Raw genomic sequence first — 22,292 nt, 5'->3', positions numbered from 1 at the left:
GAGAAATTTTCAATTTATATCATAACAACAAGTATATACGGTCGTAAGTTCGGCCAGGCCGAACCTTATGTACCCTCCACCATGGATTGCATAGAAACCTCTACTAAAGACCGTCATTCACAATCGAATTACTTTGGTTGCGGTAACACTAGCCGTCTTCTAAATTGCAAGTTAGTCCATACGGGGTATATATTAAAAAACAAGACGATAAAATACGTATATAATTCAGTTTGACAAAATTTTCTATTGAAATAAAAAATAAATTTTATTGAAATAAGAAATAAATTTTTTAAAAAATTTTCTACAGAAATAAATTTTGACAAAATTTTCAATAGAAATAAAATTTTGACAAAATTTGGTATAAAAATAAAATATGGACAAAATTTGCTGTAGAAATAAAATTTTGACAAAATTTTCTATAGAAATAAAATTTTGACAAAATTTTCTATAGAAATAAAATTTTGATAAAATTTTCTATAGAAATAAAATTTTGATAAAATTTTCAATAGAAATAAAATTTTGACAAAATTTTCTATAGATATAAAATTTTAACAAAATTTTCTATAGAAATAAAATTTTTACAAAATTTTCTAAAGAAATAAATTTTTGACAAAATTTTCTATAGAAATAAAATTTTTACAAAATTTTCTTTATAAATAAAATTTTGACAAAATTTTCTTTATAAATAAAATTTTAATAAAATTTTCTATAGAAATAAAATTTTGACAAAATTTTCTATAGAAATAAAATTCTGATAAAATTTTCAATTTTTCAATTTTGACAAAATTTTCTTTATAAATACAATTTTGACAAGATTTTCTATTGAAATAAAATTTTGACAAAATTTTCTATAGAAATATAATTTTGACAAAATTTTCTATAGAAATAAAGTTCCGACAAATTTTTCTAAAGAAATAAAATCTTAACAAAACTTTCTATAGACAAAAACTTTTGACGAAATTTTCGATAGAAATAAAATTTTAACAAAATTTTCTATAGAAATAAAATTCTGATAAAATTTTGACAAAATTTTCTTTATAAATACAATTTTAACAAAATTTTCTATAGAAATAAAATTTTAACAAAATTTTCTATAGAAATAAAATTTTGACAAAATTTTCTATAGAAATAAAATTTTAACAAAATTTTCTATAGAAATAAAATTTTAACAAAATATTCTATAGAAATAAAATTTTGACAAAATTTTCTATAGAACTAAAATTTTGACAAACTTTTCTATGGAAATAAAATTTTGACAAAATTTTTTATAGAAATAAAATTCTGATAAAATTTTCAATAGAAATAAAATTTTGATAAAATTTTCTTTATAAATAAAATTTTAACAAAATTTTCTATAGAAATAAAATTTTAACAAAATTTTCCATAGGAATAAAATTTTGATAAAATTTGCTATAAAAAAAAATTTTTTTTTAAATTTTCCATAGAAATAAAATTTTGACAAAATTTTCTATAGAAATAAAATTTGGACAAATTTTTCTATAGAAATAAAACTTTTTTACAAAATTTTCTATAGAAATAAAATTTCGACAAAATTTTCCATAGAAATAAAATTTTGAATACATTTTCTATAGAAATAACATTTTTACAAAATTTTTTAGTGAAATAAAAATTTTTAAAAAAATTTCTATAGAAATAAAATTTTGACAATTCTATAGAAATAAAATTTTGGTAGATTATTTTTGGGGATATGGACCAATTTTTGTGTGATTGGAGGTCCGTTTATCTCAGGGCTATATATAACTAAAGACCGATATGGACCTTGTTTGGTTCTTAGCGGACAATGTGCCAAATTTCAACTGAATCGGGTGAAATTTTCTCCTCCAACAGGCTCCAAAACCAAATCTGGGGATCGGTTAATATGAGGGCTATATATTACTATAGACCGATATGGACCAATTTTGGCATGGTTGTTAGAGACCATATACTAACACCACGTACCAAGTTTCATTCGTATCGGATGAATTTTTCGCCTTCCAAGAGGATCCGCAAGTCAAATCTGGGGATTGGTTTATATGGGGTCTATATACAATTACGAACCGATGTGGACCAATTTTTGCATGGTTGTTAGAGACCATATACGAATACCATGTACAAAATTCCAGCCGGACCGGATGAAATTTGCTTCTCTTAGAGAATGGTTAGGTTAGGTGGCAGCCCGATGTATCAGGCTCACTTAGACTATTCAGTCCATTGTGATACCACATTGGTGAACATCTGTCTTATCACTGAGTGCTGCCCGATTCCATGTTAAGCTCAATGACAAGGGACCTCCTTTTTATTGCCGAGTCCGAACGGCGTTCCACATTGCAGTGAAACCACTTAGAGAAGCTTGGAAACCCTCAGAAATGTCATCAGCATTACTGAGGTGGGATAATCCACCGCTGAAAAACTTTTTGGTGTTCGGTCGAAGCAGTGATAATCACTGAGTGCTGCCCGATTCCATGTTAAGCTCAATGACAAGGGACCACCTTTTTATAGCCGAGTCCGAACGGCGTTCCACATTGCAGTGAAACCACTTAGAGAAGCTTTGAAACCCTCAGAAATGTCACCAGCATTACTGAGGTGGAATAATCCACCGCTGAAAAACTTTTTGGTGTTCGGTCGAAGCAGGAATCGAACCCACGACCTTGTGTATGCAAGGCAGGCATGCTAACCATTGCACCACGGTAGCTCCCTCTCTTAGAGGACCCGCAAGCCAAATCTGGGGATCGGTTTATATGGGGGCTATATATAATTATGAACCGATGTGGACCAATTTTTGCATGGTTGTTAGAATGAAATTTGCTTCTGTTAGAGGATCCGCAAGCCAATTCTGGGGATCGCTTTATATGGGAGTTTGACGTAAAAGTGGACCGATATGGCCCAAGTGCAATACCGTCCGACCTACATCAATAACAATTACTTGTGCCAAGTCTCAAGACGATAGCTTGTTTCGTTCGGAAGTTAGAGTGATTTCAACAGACGGACGAACGGACGGACATGCTTATATCGACTCAAAATTTCACCACGACCCAGAATATATCTATTTTATGGGGTCTTAGAGCAATATTTCGAAGTGTTACAAACGGAATGACAAAGTTAATATACCCCCCCATCCTATGGTGGAGGGTATACAAATTGATTTTCAAAGAAGCAAATAAAAAGAAGGACATTATGTTTTTATATCCTAAAACTTGGACGATAATTAAATTTTTCTGGTTTAAATTTAATTTATTTTATTTTTAGTTTATTTTAATTTAATTTAGTTTAATTTTTTTTGTTCATGTCATATTCTCCACTTTTGATTTATCTGGAAACCAAAGACAACTTCATAATATTCAAGATCAAATACCTTTGATTTAATTCATATTTTAATTTAAACAAATTATTAAAATTTTTTTCCACATTGTATTCACATTTTGAAGATTTTAAATAAAACTAGTTTTAACAAAGCCATCTGATTTGATAGACAAATGTCAAAACAATAGACCCAAAATACAAAATTTTTATAGGTCTTTGTCTCTGAACTATTGTCAAACAAAAAAAAATGGTTATTCCATTGAGAGTATATAAAACTAGTTATTATGTTTATCATGAGGGTTTATTATAAATAATTTTCTGTTTTTTTGTTATTAAAATTTATCTCATCGTATGTCATAATTTAACAAGTTTATGTGATATCATTTAATTATATAGGAGTTACTAACGAATAATGTTAGATACTAAAATATATCTGCTATACAAAATAAAGGCATTGAAGTCATATTCCGTTATCAATTCATATATAAATTTTTGTTAAAAATGACATTTTAGAAAACATTTATTTCTCTCATGCATTTCTAGTTCCATACAAGAATATATCTTTCACTTATAATTTCATTAGAACCAGTTTTGTGTTGATGCTATTGTCTATGTCAATTTTTTTTATTCAAGCGAAAAATGTTTATAATAAATTATTTTTAAAATAAATGGATTGGTGATTTTGGTTATTGTGCAGCATTCGAAAAAATAAAACCATCTACAATATCATTTCGTTTTGAATTTATTATTATTATTTTTTTTTTTTGCTGTTGAACATCAAAAAATTCTTTTTACTCAATTAAAACAAAACACTTTGACATATATACATACATACATATATACATATATGTTTTCATAGAAATATAAATGTATATGTGGGGAATATGTGTATGAATGGTTGGATTTTGAAGTCCACTTCATCCCCCAACAGTCTCTATCTCTTTTTTTTGTGAAATATATGACAGACATTTGCACATATTTTTTATACATAAATTTGCCTTTTATTTATTTAAAACCAAACAACTATACCACAACAACAAAAAATTATACCAAGAGCATGAAATATACCAAAACAAAAATTTTGAATGTTTTTTTTTCTTCAATTTCAAATGCACGATGCCAGGCCGACAAGTAGCACACATAATAATCTGTAGAGTTCGTGTGAGGTAGTTTTTTTTTTTTGAAAATTTTGGATGGTGTGAAATCTACATATTTACACAGTGAAGCACTTATATATGTCTGAATCCAAAGGCAACAATTATTTAGGCCTTCTCAAATCACCGATTATGGCAGGCCTTATGGTGTTAACTGTTATGAGGAAGTTTTTTTTATGTCACAACATCAAATAGTTTACGTGAGTGGCCAGTATAAGATATATGTTCTATACAAGCCACCTACGTTACTTTTGAACTCCTGATTTAAGGCATATTTAGTAAGCAGTGACATTATACCGTCACGACCCCTATTTCTACCACTGGGTATTATGTGACCATTAGAGATTAAACATGTCTGAATACAAGAATAGGTTCATTCATTTTGTTACAGGGTCATATAAAAATACAAACAAATATTTAATATTTTCTTGACAAAATCCATATGTTTGAGAACTAAACAATGTTGTTGGAGGTATTCATAGTATTTTCTCTAGAGATTGACATAGTTAGTAACCCTTGAGACAAAACGGTTATTTAAATAAAAACAAGGTTGCTTGGTTAACATCAGATTTCCAATCAAATAAAATAATTTTTTTTCTGTTACATTAAATTAAAAATCTAAATTGAGTAAAGTTAAAAAAATTAAATTAAATATAATTTAATTTTTCAATTTATTAATTCATCTTTATTTACTTTACTTTTTCATCTATATACATTTTTCGGGACATTACACTAGATATTACAACAAATGAGATCAGTTTTTAGTTTTTGTGATGTTTACTTTTCAATGAACATTTCAAAGGGTAAAATAGGTAAAAACCCTTTCTATAGAATCTTGTTAATAATCAAACATTGCCAGAAAATCAAATATGTATAAAGTAAATTTACTAATTGTAAACTCTTAATACATATAGTTTTCAATTTGGTGATAACTGTTTTATACGCTAATATTTATAATGAGCCATTGCTGCAAGCCCTTATCAATGGATAAGCTGATTGCATATTTTTGTTAAAATAGGCTTCGCTAAGTCTGTGTATGAAGTCGTCAATCTTTTCATATCCATATGTGTGGTGAAGTTGGTTTGTTGGAAATCTCCATCGTAGATTGTGGATAATTTTAAGGCATTTATTTTGAATTATTTGCAGCTTCCTTATATGTGTTTTTGCCGATTTGTACCATATGGGACAGCAAAATGTGAGTGTCGGCCTTATCACTGATTTGAAAATTAGGATTTTGTTTCGTATGTCCAAAGGTGAAAATATAATTTAAATTATATTAAATATAAAATGAAAATTAATTTAATTAATTTTTTATTTCTTTACTTGAATTAATTACTAAATTTAATAAAAAAATAAATTAAATTAAATTAATTAAATTTCATTATTTAGTGTTTTAATAATTTAAATTTAATTAATTTTATTCTAAAAAATTAAATCAATTTAAATAATAAATTATATTAAATTTAAAATGAAAATTAATTAAATTAATTTTTTATTTTTTTACTTGAATTAATTACTAAATTTAATAAAAAAAATAAATGAAATTAAATTAATTAAATTTCATTATTTAGTGTTTTAATAATTTAAATTTAATTAATTTTATTCTAAATAATTAAATCAATTTAAATTACAACAAATTAATAATTAGTTAAATACTTAATTGTTCTTAGCTCGTTATGAATTTCCAGCTATGACCCACCCAATAGTCTCAGGCAAAGACATTTCATTGTACGAGTTTTTTCTTATCACATGGCGCAATAAAACAAAATTAAAATGAAATTGACAAAAGCAAAAATAAAATAAACTAAAACCAACAAAATTATGAGAAATAAACAAAAAATATATATATGAAATAAATATTTAGCACTCACATTTAGAAAAGGCGGCAAAAGTAAAGGCTTTTTGCCAAACCTTATTGACAACGAGCCATGACATTTAGAATTTTAGAGTGCCTTTTTACGAAATTTTAAGGGAGCGCCCACAGTAGTATCAGCAATTTTACAATATTGTTTTTTTTTCGGTTAATCACAAATACCAATGACTATAGCTCCATGTCCCTTGAATACACTCGAAAAAATCTATGTGGAAATTATAACCGAAAAAAGGAATTTGGGAAAGTTTTCAAAAAGAAAATTGTACGTTTTATAAAGGGGAATATTTCTGGGAATTTTAAATATGGATTATAAATAAATAAATCATGGGATTAATACCTTCTTGGATATTCCATTTTCCATTTTTTGATTAGAAATTTAATTAAAGGCTAAGTGAGAGCTCTAAGCACTTGATGCATTCTCACATGGCATATCAGGCAATAGAATGTCCTCCTTTCTCGCGGACATCAAAAATATTTTTGCCTATTGGTTAAACCAATTAGTAATGCTGACATCGTTTCTTTATACTTAAGATATGTTTAATATTTGCGACTAATTTTTATTTTTATTCATTTAATTACAAATATATTTATTTTATTTTATTTTTTCGGTGTATCTCTCACTCAAATCTATGATTGAGTATTCTCAGTAAATTGTATTGACATTACAAAAAATTCACGGGGAATAAAAAAAACAAAAACAAAATACTGGCAACAAAGTTCCATCGATAACTGGATAGGGAAATAAAAAAAAAAAAAAACAAAAAAACATTGTTATTTATAATATTATCAATAGCTGGTGCGATTAGATAATTTTTGTTTCTTTCCTGTTATAAGGTAAAAATAAAACTAGAGCGCGTCGAACATTTTGCCCTGTATCACTTCAAGCCTTATTGAAAAAAAAACTTTACTAAAGTGACAATAAACACAAACAAACACACGAAAATAACTACAAACGGAGGTGTAAACAAAATTTCTGCTGGTGTTCACCGAAAATGAAAAAAAAAAATAAATTATAACTCAATGACAATTATCAGTGACTTGAGGAAATTAAGAAACAAAAAAGTGAAACACATTCCTAATGATCGAATGGGGTTATTATGTGAGAAGAAATGTTGGGTAGGGTAGGGAAAAAAGTTTTAGTGGGTTATATTCAAGTTTAAATAAAAACAATAAAATTTAATTAACCAAAATTAAATTAAACATAAACTAAAATTAAAATTAAAACTAAAAATAAAAATAAAAATAAAATAAAATAAAATCAAATAAAAGAAAATAAAATAAAAGAAAAGAAAAGAAAAGAAAAAAAAAGAAAATAAAATAAAAGAAAAGAAAAGAAAATTTAAATTTACATTTAAATTAAAATTAACATTAAAAATTACATTGATATTAAAATTAACTTTAAAAATAATATTATAATAAAAAATTCCTCTAAATTGAAAATAAAACAAGGAAATTTTGTGTTCACCGTCAGTCCTGAAAATAATTGCGCAATGTGGTGATCCTCAACTGCGTCCAATCACAAACATGTGGTCTTGATTATTTTTATATCCTCCACCATATCGACTTGAAACTTGGCTTAAGTAGTTGTTATTAATGCAGGTCGGATGGTATTGCAAAAGGGCCATATGGGACCACTTTTACGTATAGCCCCCATATAACCGATCCCCAGATTTGACCTCCGGAACCTCTTGGCGGAGCAAAATTCATCCCATCCGGTTGAAATTTGGTACATTGCGCTAGTATATGGCGGCTAACAACCATGACAAAATTGGTCCATATCGGTCTATAGTTATATAAAGCCGATCCCCAGTCACACAAAAATTGGTCCACATCAACAATTTTGTCACAATTTTATTTCTATAGAAAATTCTGTCAAAAGTTTATTACTATAGAAAATTTTGTCAAGATTTAATTTCCATAGAAAATTTGTCAAAATTTTATTTCTATAGAAAATTTTGTCAAAATTTAATTTCCATAGAAATTTTGTCAACATTTTATTTCTATAGAAAATTTTGTCAAAATTTTATTTCTATAGAAAACTTTGTCAAAATTTTATTTCTATAGAAATTTTTGTCAAAATTTTATTTCTATAGAAAATTTTGTCAAAATTTCATTTCTATAGAAAATTTTGTCAAAATTTTATTTCTATAGAAAACTTTGTCAAAATTTTATTTCTATAGAAATTTTTGTCAAAATTTTATTTCTATAGAAAATTTTATCAAAATTTCATTTCTATAGAAAATTTTGTCAAAATTTTATTTCTATAGAAAACTTTGTCAAAATTTTATTTCTATAGAAATTTTTGTCAAAATTTTATTTCTATAGAAAATTTTGTCAAAATTTCATTTCTATAGAAAATTTTGTCAAAATTTTATTTCTATAGAAAACTTTGTCAAAATTTTATTTCTATAGAAAATTTTGTCAAAATTTTATTTCTATAGAAAATTTTGTTAAAAGTTTATTTCTATAGAAAATTTTGTCAAAATTTTATTTCTATAGAAAATTTTGTTAAAAGTTTATTTCTATAGAAAATTTTGTCAAATTTTTATTTCTATAGAAAATTTTTTTCAAAATTCTATTTCTATAGAAAATTTTGTCAAAATTTTATTTCTATAGAAAATTTTGTCAAAATTTTATTTCTATAGAAAATTTTGTTAAAATTTTATCTCTATAGAAAATTTTGTCAAAATTTCATTTCTATAGAAAATTTTGTCAAAATTTCATTTCTATAGAAAATTTTGTCAAAATTTTATTTCTATAGAAAATTTTGTCAAAATTTTATTACTATAGAAAATTTTGTCAAAATTTTATTTCTATAGAAAGTGCGAACATAAGTTTCGCCATGGCCCAACTAACGGCCGAATATACTTGTTTTATTATATAAATTAAATCCATAGATATTACAATGCACTGAATAGTCCAAATGAGCCTGAAATAAATCGGGTATGCCAACTTAACCCAAGGAGAAGATACACAACAAAAATTTATTAATTTACTTAAATATTTATGCTGAAAATTTATATTTAAATGTATTTATATATTGAAGAGGTTTTTCAATTAATATTTTAACCCGTTCACTACCGATGTCCACTTAGAAGGACATTCGAAAAAGACACCAAATTCTATTTTCCCACTTAATTTCGATTTATTTCTCAATGTTATTTTAAAGTAGATGTTTTAATCTAAATAAGCTATAAATATTTTCCATATTGGTGAGCACTAAAATACATTTTTATAAACTTCTTTAACAATAAACGAAAAATACGAAAACTTGAGACAATTTTTCTACTGTATATTCCTACTAAATGGACATTTATACTATAGCTGATACTTTTTCGCGTTTTTTTTTGTATTTTTTCTCACATTTTGAAAGATATTATAGGCCCAATAGCTCTTATTTTCGTAAGGCCATTTGGTCACAATTCAAGAATCAAGTTTTCAGAACAAGCTCATAGAGCTCTTGAAGTAATTGAGGTAGGTTCTCAAACTGACAATTTTTGTTCTACATGCTGTTAGTACAAGTAAATACAGAAGAAAAATTTTAGTTTTTAACATTAGGTTTATTTCGGTAGTGAAAGGGTTGATAAAATTTTACATACTGAATTAAAAAAAAAATATTAAATCACATATTATTATTATGATTAGTTTATTTAAATCATATTAAAAAATATGAAGATAAATACAAAAAATAAAGGTACTAACAACTAAGGTTTTCGGCCTATTAAATCACATATTTGATAGTGTTCTTGTGTGATTAGTTTTAATTAAAATTAATTGATTTTTTTTTTTTATAAAAAAAATAAAAGTGTTTTTTTTGTTACAATTTTAAGATATGACATTAAGATTATGGCTACGTAACGAAGGGACGAATAAAACTACGGGGGAGAATATTACTTTAGCCGTCTTTTTTAAATTCTTGTTAATGAGTGTATATACACCGAGAAAAAAAATTGATTGTGCTTTTCAATAGAAACAAGCTTTTAATATGTATTTTGTAATATAAAAATAATTATACTATAATTATCTTTTTGTTTATAATAAATATAATTATGTTATAATTGTATTTATTTATAATAAAGATAATTATTACCATAATTATTGTCCTTTAATAATGGTATATTAAAATGAAATGTGTGTGCTTGCCTTTAGCTTTTAAAAGTAATAAATGAAAAAAAAAGCTTTTTTGGGTAAAATGCTTATACAAAATATTTGCTGGGGTATTATATGTAATGAATGCTTACCTATTAAACCGAGAAAAAAAACGGCAAAACAAATAAACTCCTAATTTTAAGAAAATTGATACAAATCTCATATGACTTTAATGCTTTCACATATCTTAGATAAACTAAAAAAAATATGTATATGTATTTTTTTTTTTGTTTTATTATAATTTCATAAATTTAATTTATAGTATATATATATAGAAAAATGCTTACAATATCCTCTATAAATGCTAACCTATTTTTTGTATTTTTCTCTTTTCCCATTTTTTCTTCTCATTTCAGATAATGTACAGCAAACCAGAAAATTACAAAACTGGAAAATTTCTTATACACAAAAAAAATTATACAATATAAGCCTTTTAGCTTTTTAGGCTAAATGTTTGCAAAACAAAAAGTACATATAAATACTATATACGTATATATTGAAATATATAAAGGCTGATATGGTTATAATAACTACGATTGTTAGTTAGAAAGCTATTTGTAAGCAGTTAAAAATCTACTTTAGTAATGCTGCTGCTCCTGCTGAAGCTTTTCAAAGGCCAGAATATAATATAGCCAACATCCTATATATTTGTTTTAGTACCAACAAAAAAAATCAAAAGCCAGTAAAATTTCAAACAAAATATATATATAGAACAAAAAGGCCTATCAAAATTATAGAAATAAAAAAAACTACTGCTGTTTGTTTGTTGCGCTTGAAATGCTAATGAAATCAATCATCTATATCCTAAAAACCGGAACCCTGAAACCTTAAACAAAGATTAAATTTAAAATATATATCCTAAAAATATTTGTTTTTTAATTTAATCCGGCCTTCCACAATCCACCTCCAACATTATCAAGACCCCCGGTTTTTTTTGGCTGTCATCTTTTCAGTTTTGTATCTTCAGTTTGGTTTTGATTTTGCTGGATATATAAATATATACAACAAATATTAGAAGAAGAAAAGCTTCATAAAGCCTGGCTGAAAATATTTTAAACAAAATATTAGAAATATTAAAAATATATATGAATGGAAAATATAAAAACCTCTGAGTCCAAAAATCAGATTTTAAAATCATAAACAGCTGGCTATCCTCCCTTTAAAAACAAAACAAAAAAACGCTTTAAGTGCTATTCGTATATTCTAGTCTTCATATCAATATATAAATTTATTATTGAAAGAAAATCATTAGTGTTTTATTTAATTTTTAATTTTTTTTTATTCCCTTTCTCTTTTCTATAAAGCAAAAGAAAAATTTATAAAAAAAAAAATCCATTACAAAAAATACAACTCTTAAGAGTTGAAAGTGAGTGAAATTTTTTTGTATTCTTTAAAAAAAAAAGAAAAAAAATTAATGAATTTTTGAGAATTAAAAATTTTTTGAGAAATTTGGCAACCCTAAAAAATACCAAGCAAATGTCATGAGAATCACAAAAATACACAAATAAACCAACTACGGAAAATCCTAAAAGAAAAACGCCAGTAAACCAACCAATGCCGCAGGATTAAAATAATCATCAATAAACAAACAAACATCCCTCTCGCACTTATTAATCCTAAAAATCCAAGGAAAAGTGACAAAAGGTTATAGCAAGAAGGTGAAATAGCCCAAAGGAATATCGAAACCAAACAATTAAATTAAGTTGGTTAGAAAACGCTTTCCTTCCCCCCTCGTTTTCCTTCTTATAACCTAACCCACAACGAATATCCCTTAAGGCCAGTTGTTTCCGGTTAAATCATCTCTCACACAAACAAATACAGGAGATCATAAGCTCTCTCTCTCTCTCTCTCGCTGTATAGTTAACTGGGTATTTGTGTGATTGTCTTCTGTGGTCTTTTATCCATAGAAGAATTAAAATCAGCTGTTTGTGTATATGTGTGTGTAAGCATCATTCTTTGTTTTTGGTTGTAATAAAGGCCCCTCCAGCATTAAATATAAGCGCCTTCAAACCGCTAGATAATCAACCAAATTAATTTACTATATTTAAATGGAAAAGCCTAGGCCCAAGTAAAATCAAGCCAATAGAAGAAGAAGCCTACAAAAAAAAGTTCTCACATCACATCATCTATACCCGCACATCCCTCTCCCCGATATTCTAGAGAGCAATCCAGTAATACAACCAAGCATTAAAGAAAAACCAAAAGTAATAGAAAAAAAATAAAAAAACAAAAATAAAAACGCAAGAAACATGGCCGCTATGGTTAATATGACCAGCCTGTTGAATGGCAAAGATTCACGTTGGCTCCAGCTAGAAGTATGTCGTGAATTTCAAAGGAATAAATGTTCCCGCCAAGATACCGAATGTAAATTTGCCCATCCGCCTGCAAATGTTGAAGTGCAAAATGGCAAGGTGACCGCCTGCTATGATAGCATTAAGGTTAGTAGGCTTTTTTTTTAAATATTGAAACATCCTCTTTTGTTTGTTTATTATTTATTTAGTGTAATTAATTGTATATTAATTTGCATGATCGCCATCTCTCTAGACCATCATTATCATTTATTGTGTGCTCAGCAAAAAAAAAAGCAAAAGAGATTAAATTCAAAAATTCCAGATTTTAATCTCTTTTTATTTGTCCCTTGTCTCATATGCATTTTTATATACATATCTCCATAATATGCTTTATAACATAAATAGTTATTAGTCTACCACATTCCAGAGAACCAGCTTTAAATATGTCAAAAGCTTTTATGTTGAAAAAAAAATCGCCATGAATATGTGTTAAGCTGCTTTAGCTATGGTAAAGGCTAGAATACAATCAATTTTTTGAGAAAAAAAACCTGATTTAGAAAAAAATTTACAATTTGAGAATTTCAGATGTTTTTTGTGAAACAACAAAGTCTGCGATATAGATTTTATAGAAGACTTCACTTAACTTGAAGAATTTTCTTTATAAAATGCCTAAAAATAGGCTTTAATTTTTTTTATCACACTGCTACATAATATACTTACGGCCATATTCATATAGCTCCATTAGTCTTTATGGTATGGTATGGTAAAGGCTAAACTACAATCAATTTTTTGAGAAAAAAAACCTGATTTAGAAAAAAATTTACAATTTGAGAATTTCAGATATTTTTGGTTAAACAACAAAGTCTACGATATAGATTTTATAGAAGAATTCATTTAACTTGAAGTATTTTCTTTATAAAGTGCCTAAAATAGGCTTTAATTTTTTTATCACACTGCTACATAATATACTTACGGCCATTTTCATATAGCTCCGTTAGGCTTTAACTGTCAGTTAACAGAAAGTAAATTAAGTAATCTCTCCGGTTAACATTAACTGAAAATCTTTGATCAGTTAAGTTCTTAACTGGCATATGGAATATATAGATAGGCAAGATGAAAAATATGTCCATAGGTCGGCTTAAAAGGTCATTAGCTAACGGAGCTTCTTGAAAATGGAGGCTAGTTATACTATAAAATATTTATACTGAAAATATGAATCCTTGTACGGTACAAGAAATGACATCAAAGTTCAAAAAAAGTGGCACAAAAAGTGCCACAGGCACACTCGTAAAACACAAAACAAAAAAAGACAAAAAATGTGAGGAATTTTTTGTAAAAAAAAATACAAACGACAAATGATTTATAACAGTTTTTATAATAAATGTGGGAATCATTTTTTTTAATTAAATTTAAATTTTCCTATAATCATTTTATCTAGTATTTATCTAGAATTATCGAGATAATGTGACAGGAGAGTGTTATCATGGAAATTTTCTAGAAAATTTCACTCGCAATAGTAAGGGCATATTATATTTAAACAAGTATATACGGCCGTAAGTTCGGACAGGCCGAAGCTTATGTACCCTCCACCATGGATTGCCTAGAAACTGACAACATTTTCTATAGAAGTAAAATTTTGACAAAATTTTCTATAGAAATAAAATTTTGACAAAAATTTCTATAGAAATAAAATTTGTACAACTTTTTCTATAGAAATAAAATGTTGACATAATTTTCTATAAAAAAATAAAATTTTGCCAAAATTTTCTATAGAAATAATTTTTTTACCAAATTTTCTATAGACATAAAATTTTGACAAAAATTTCTATAGACATAAAATTTTGACAAAATTTTCTATAGAAATAAAATTTTGACAAAATTTTCTATAGAAAAAAAAATTTGACAAAAATTTCTATAGAAAAAAAAAATTGACAAAATTTTCTATGGAAATAAAATTTAAAAAATATTTTCTATAGAAATAAAAATTTGACAACATTTTCTATTGCAAAAAAAAAAAATTAAAAAATTTTCTATAGAAATAAAATTTTGACAAATTTTTCCATAGAAATGACATTTTGACAAAATTTTCTACATATCAAATTTTGACAAAATTTTCTTCAGAAAAAAATTTTGAGAATATTTTCCATAGAAATAAAATTTTGAGACAATTTTAAGAAAATTTCTATAAAATGTTGAGAAAATTTTCTCTAGAAATACAATTTTGACAAAATTTTCTCTAGAAATAAAATTTTGTAAAATTTTCAATAGAAATAAAATATTGACAAAATTTTTCTATAGAAATAAAGTTTTGACAAAATTTTCTATAGAAATTAAATTTTGACAAAATTTTTATATAAATAACATTTTGATAAAATTTTATATAAAAATAAAATTTTGGCAAAATTTTCTATAGCAAAAAAATTTTGACAAAGTTTTCTAATAAAATTTTGACAAAATTTTCTATAGAAATAAATAGAAATAAAATTTTGACAAAATTTTCTATAGAAATAAATAGAAATAAAATTTTGACAAAATTTTCTATAGAAATAAATAGAAATAAAATTTTGACAAAATTTTCTATAGAAATAAAATTTTGAGAAAATTTTCTACAGAAAAAAATTTTGAGAATAATTTCCATAGAAGTAAAATTTTGAGAAAATTTTCTATAGAATTAAAATTTAAAAAAATTTCTATAAAATGTTGAGAAATTTTTCTCTAGAAATACAATTTTGACAAAATTTTCTCTAGAAATAAAATGTTGTAAAATTTTCCATAGAAATAAAATATTGACAAAATTTTCTATATGAGTAACATTTTGATAAAATTTTATATATAAATAAAATTTTGGCAAAATTTTCTATAGCAAAAAAGTTTTGACCAAATTTTCTATAGCAAAAGAATTTTTACACAATTTTCTATAGAAATAAAATTTTGACAAAATTTTTCTATAGAAAAAAAATTTTGACAAAATTTTCTATGGAAATAAAATTTTCACAAAATGTTCTATAGAAATAAATTTTGACAAAATTTTCAATAGAATTAAAATGTTGAAAACATTCTCTATAGAATTAAAATTTCGACAAAATTTTCTATAGAAATAAAGTTTGACAAAATTTTCTATAGAAATAAAATTTGACAAAATTTTCTATAGAAATAACATTTTGGTAGATTATTTTTTGCTCGAGTGGCAACGATGATTATGAATCGATATGGACTATTTTTTGTGTGATTGGGGATTGGCTATATATAACAATGGACCGATATGGACCAATTTTGGCATTGTTATTAGCGGCCATATACTAACACCACGTTCCAAATTTCAACCGGATCGGATGAATTTTGCTCCTCCAAGAGGCTCCGGAAGACAAATCTGGGGATCGATTTATATGGGGTCTATATAAAATTATGGACCGATATTGACCACTTCTTGCGTGTTTGTTAGGGACCACATACTAACATCACGTTCCAAATATCAACTGCATCGGATGAATTTTGCTCCTCCAAGAGGCTGCGAAGGACAAATCAGGGGATCGGTTTATATGGGGGCTATATATAATTATGGACCGATATGGACCAATTCGTGCATGGTTGTAAGAGACCATATGCTTACACCACGTACCAAATTTCAACGGGATCGGATGAATTTTGCTCCTGCAAGAGGCTCCAGAAGCCAAATCTGGGGATCGATTTATATGGGGGCTATATATAATTGTGGACCGATATTTACCAATTTTTGCATGGATGTTAGAGGCCATATACTAATACTATGTACCAAAATTTAAGCCGGATCGGATGAAATTTGCTTCTCTTAGAGGCTCCGGAGGCCAAATCTTGGGATCGGTTTAAATGGGGGCTATATAATTTTGGACCGATATTTACCAATTTTTGCATGATTGTTAGAGACTATATGCTAAAACCATGTACCAAAATTTAAGCCGGATCGGATGAAATTTGCTTCTCTTAGAGGCTCCGCAAGCCAAATCTGGGGATCGGTTTATATGGGACTATACGTTAAAGTGGACCGATATGGCCCATTTGCAATACCATCCGACCTACATCAATAACAACTACTTGTGCCTAGTTTCAAGTCGATAGTTTGTTTCGTTCGGAAGTTAGCGTGATTTGAACAGACGGACTGACGGACATGTTTAGATCGACTCAGAATTTCACCACGACCCAGAATATATATACTTTATGGGGTCTTAGGTCAATATTTCGATGTGTTACAAACGGAATGACAAAGTTAATATACACCCCATCCTATGGTGGAGGGTATAAAAAAAGTGGCTCATGAAATATGAAAGTCGCTCTTTTGGGAATAAAAATTAAGCCAATAGTCATTTTATACAGAGATGAACCAGGTTAATCTTCTAAAAACAATTTTCATTGCCTATCTATAGGCGTTGTAATTGCTCGCTTCATAAAGCTACGATAGGATTGACTTTCTTTGTTTGGCTTTATTGGCTTTTCAAACAATTATTCTCAAACAGTTTAAAAGGCACTGCTTAATCTACTCCAATAAATCAACTTGTTTTGGAAATCACAAATCCATACGAAAACATTTTTCCTAATACTAGTAGGCAATGATTTAGAATTTTGTTGCCTAGAAAATTTCTCATTTCAGTTTTCAATTCGGAAGGAAGCGCCAGAAAATATATAAAATAAAATAAAACTATTCACTTAAAATGGCCAATGAAAGTGCTGCTATGTCAACTCTAATGGACGAAGAATCCTCCGGTTACATCTGGATTGGTGTCTGGTCATTGTTTTGTGTTTCCAAAGCTATGTGGTATTATATGGGAAAATATGTAAATCAGCTAATGGAATAAAAAAATAACCACGAGATGAAAACTACGAATTCATCATTATTTGGAGAAGATTTTTTAATGATTTGTTTCATCGTCATGTGTTGTCAATAAATATTGAAAGGTAAAATTTTTGTGTGAGTTTTTTTTTTGTTATGGATAATCCAAGTAATTTGTGATACATAAAAATTAATGAGAAAAAATTAATATTCCTATAGAAGATTTATTTCTACCACAAATTTCCTAGTAATTTTATTTCTACCGAAAATTTTATTCTATAAAAATTTTCTAGATTTTTGTAAAAGTTTTCTTGACATTTTATTTCTATAGAAAATTTTCTACATTTTATTTCTATAGAAAATTTTCTCAAAAATTTTTTGTATAGAAAATATCGTCGAAAATTTCTTAGAAATGTTATTTCTATAGATGATAATTTTCTGGAAATTTTATTTATATAGATAATTTTCTAGAAATTTTATTTCGATAAAAATTCCCTTAGATTTTTTTCAATAGAAAATTTTCCAGAATTTTTTTTGTTAGAAAATGTCCTAGAAATTTTATTTCTTTAAGCCAATTTCGTCGATAATTTCCTAGAAATTTTATTTCGATAGAAAATTTTGTCAAATTATATACCTATAGAAAGTTTTGTCGAAATTCTATTTCTATAGAAAGTTTTGTTGAAATTTAATTCTACAGAAAATTTCCTCAAAATTTTATTTCTATAAGTTCCAAGAAATTTTATTACTAAAAAGAACCCATAGAACCTTTATTTCTATAGAAAAATTTCTAAAAAGTTTTTTCTACAGAAAATTTATTTCTTTAGGAAATTTTCTAGAAATTTTCCTAGAAATTTTATTAATATAGATAATTTTCTAGAAATGGGTTTTCCACAGAAAATTTTCTAGAAATTTTAAATTTTCTTAGAAAGCTTTGTAAAAATTTTATTTCTATAGAAAATTTCTTAGAAATTTTATTTCTATAGAAAATTTCCTAAAAATTTTTTTTCTATAGAAAATTTCTTAGAAATTTTATTTCTATAGAAAATTTCCTAAACATTTTATTTCTATAGAAAATTTCTTAGAAATTTTATTTCTAAGCATTTTATTTCTATAGAAAATTTCTTAGAAATTTTATTTCTATAGAAAATTTCTTAGAAATTTTATTTCTATAGAAAATTTCTTAGAAATTTTATTTCTATAGAAAATTTCTTAGAAATTTTATTCCTATAGAAAATTTCTTAGAAATTTTATTTCTTAGAAAATTTCTTAGAAATGTTATTTCTATAGCAAATTTCTTAGAAATTTTATTTCTATAGAAAATTTCATAGAAATTTTATTTCTATAGAAAATTTCTTAGAAATTTTATTTCTATAGAAAATTTCTTAGAAATTTTATTTCTATAGAAAATTTCCTGAATATTTTATTTCTATAGAAAATTTCTTAGAAATTTTATTTCCATAGAAAATTTCTTAGAAATTTTATTTATATAGAAAATTTTGTAGAAATTTAATTTATATAGTAAATTTCTCTAATTTTTTTTTTAATTCCTAAAAATTTTAGTTCGATAGAATTTTAGAATTTTTATTTCTATTGAAAATTTCCTCAAATTGTTTGTCTACAGAAATTTTATTTCAAACATTTTTTTTTTTGCTATAGAAAATTCTTTTGAAATTTTATTGCCGTTAAAAAAATTTCTTGATTTTCCCTTCCTAATCTTGGAGATTTATTTTTAATTAACTTACTACGTCAAAGGCTCGTACTCTTACGCCATTTTTATGCTTTTGACAAGACCTTTTAGAAATTATTCCGGCCTTAATAGCTTCCCCAAAAGGAACTAATGAAGTTTCCTTTGCATTGAAAGGAGAAAAAATCCGCTTAAAGAAAAAGGAATGCTGTCAAACGACCACCAAATGACTGCTGCAATTGATATCTATTATGTAATCTTAGTTTAATAATCAAAAGGGGTTTCCTATAGCCCCATCTTACACCCCCCTCCCTGGCGATATGCTTTTATCGTTTTCTATTGATTTCCATTTTTTTGCATATTCTTGTAGCTCCTTCAACTCTAAATGATTTAAGTCATTTGCATTAGATGCTTTTAGATATGAACCATAGGCAGAAGGGAGAAAGTGACTTGCCGAATGAATATCTAAACGGACGCATCTTCAGCGGATGACAAAAGCCAAGCGCTAGGAACACAGCTCAATGAACTGTAAAACAAGAAATGGCCACAAAAGACAGCCCCAACTCAGCCTACATTTGAAGAAACCATCCAATTCATTCACTTTATCGTATGCTCCCCTTTTAACCAGCATTTGATCCTTATCGATATGACATCCTTTATGGTATAACGATGGCGACTAGGAACTGCTTGTCTACCAACTGCCTTAATGGTTTTTGTGTGGTATGCGTTTTCGCTGCTTTTTTTGCCTATGCCTTTTTCCCACATTGTAAGCATAGATTGTGTTTTCTTGGGTCTTAGTTCTCCGTAGGTTGGCCTCAACTTCCCTTCCCGTTTGCGGAACTGGTTTTTTTGAGTCTCTTGGCAACGCTACGGAAGTGTAATGTTGTTCATAATTTATGCCAATATTTTTTTAAGTAGCCATTTATTCATCGAAGTTCTTGCCACAAAGGAGTACTGAAAGTTTGCAAAAAAAAAACTAGGTATGCCACCAAAGGACCAGCCACATCAAGAGATTAAAATACCTTGAAATATCGTTTGAGATTAAAATAAATTAAACTAAAATAAAATAAAAATAAAGTAAATTAACATAAAATAAAATAAAATAAAATAAAATAAAATAAAAAAGTAAAATAAAGTAAATTAACATAAAATAAATTTAAATAAAATAAAATTAAATAATATAAAATTTTTAAAATAAAAATTAATAAATTAAAATAAATAAAAAAATAAAAATAAATTAATTAGAAATTATTTCTATAGAAGATTTCCTAAAAACTATATTTCCCAGAAATTTTATTTCTATAGGAAATTTTCTAGAAATTTTAGTTTTATATAAAATTTCCTACATATTTATTTCTATAGACAATTCTGTAAAAATTTTATTACTATAGAAATTTTTTATTTATATAGAAAATTTCTTCGAAATTTTATTTTTATAATAAATTTTCTAGAACAATATTTTCCTTAGAAAATTTTCTAGAAATTGTATTTTTATAGAAAATGTTGTTGAAATTTCATTTCTATATAAAATTTTGTTACAATTTAGTTCTGTACAAAATTTCCTAAAAATTTATTTTCACAAAAATAAAAATTAAATTAAAATAAAATAAAATAAAATAAAATAAAATAAAATAAAATAGAGCAAAATAAAGTAACATTAACATTAAAATAAAATTTCCCAGAAATTTTATTTATATAGGAAATTTCATAAAAATTTTGATTTTATAGAAATTTTCCTAAAATTGTTATTTCTATAGAAAATTTCGTCAAAATTTTAGTTTTACACAAAAATTTCTTAGAATTTTTATACCCTCCACCATAGGATGGGGGTATATTAACTTTGTCATTCCGTTTGTAACACATCGAAATATTGCTCTAAGACCCCATAAAGTATATATATTCTGGGTCGTGGTGAAATTCTGAGTCGATCTAAGCATGTCCGTCCGTCCGTCCGTCTGTCCGTCTGTCCATCCGTCCGTCTGTCCGTCTGTCCGGCTGTCCGTCCGTCTGTGGAAATCACGCTAACTTCCGAACGAAACAAGCTATCGACTTGAAACTTGGCACAAGTAGTTGTTATTGATGTAGGTCGGACGGTATTGAAAATGGGCCATATCGGACCACGTTTACGTATGGCCCCCATATAAACCGATCCCTAAATTTGGCTTGGGGAGCCTCCCGGAGCAGCAAAATTCATCCGATCCGGTTGAAATTTGGTACGTGGTCTTAGTATACGGTCTCTAACAACCATGCAAAAATTAGTCCATATCGGTCCATAATTATATATAGCCCCCATATAAACCGATCCCCAGATTTGACCTCCGGAGCCTCTTGGAGGGGCAAAATTCATCCGATCCTATTGAAATTTGGTACCTGATGTTAGTATATGGTCTCTAACAACTATGCAAAAATTGGTCCATATCGGTCCATAATTATATATAGCCCCCATATAAACCGATCCCAGATTTGACCTCCGGAGACTTTTGGAGGGGCAAAATTCATCCGATCCGGTTGAAATTTGGTACTTGATGTTAGTATACGGCCTCTAACAACCATGCACAAATTGGTCCATATCGGTCCATAATTATATATAGCTCCCATATAAACCGATCCCCAGATTTGACCACCGGAGCCTCTTGGAGGAGCAAAATTCATCCGATCCGGTTGAAATTTAGTACGTGGTCTTAGTATACGGTTTTTAACAACCATGCAAAAATTGGTCCATATCGGTCCATAATTATATATAGCCCCCATATAAACCGATCCCCAGATTTGACCTCCGGAGCCTCTTGGAAGAGCAAAATTCATCCGATCCAGTTGAAATTTGGTACATGGTGTTAGTATATGGTCTCTAACAACCATGCAAAAATTGGTCCATATCGGTTCATAATTATATATAGTTCCCATATAAACCGTCCCCAGATTTGACGTCCGGAACCTCTTGGAGGAGCAAAAGTCATCCGATACGGTTGAAATTTGGTACATTTTGTCAATATATGGCCTCTAACAGCCATGTAAAAATTGGTCCATATCGGTCTTT

General features: G+C 27.0%; 1 protein-coding gene across 9 annotated transcripts in view; it reads left to right on the top strand.

Moving 5' to 3' along the window:
- mbl (splicing regulator muscleblind) overlaps positions 1–22,292 on the top strand; it is a 318,509-nt gene that overhangs the window by 23,433 nt on the left and 272,784 nt on the right. For 8 of the 9 annotated variants that reach the window (XR_012723872.1, XM_075313800.1, XM_075313798.1 and 5 more), the window contains exons 2-3: positions 10,833–11,033; positions 11,781–12,914. Coding sequence is in view for 8 of the 9 variants with exons in the window: in XM_075313800.1 (XP_075169915.1) it covers positions 12,726–12,914 (189 nt within the window). In the remaining variant the exon portion in view is untranslated. The remainder of the gene's footprint in view (positions 1–10,832; positions 11,034–11,780; positions 12,915–22,292) is intronic. The other variant, XM_075313793.1, reaches the window with a different exon arrangement.

This window comes from Haematobia irritans, chromosome 5 (genome assembly GCF_050003625.1).
Source record: "Haematobia irritans isolate KBUSLIRL chromosome 5, ASM5000362v1, whole genome shotgun sequence".
NCBI classification, from domain to species: Eukaryota; Metazoa; Arthropoda; class Insecta; order Diptera; family Muscidae; genus Haematobia; species Haematobia irritans.
This window is presented reverse-complemented; position numbering and strand designations above follow the sequence as displayed.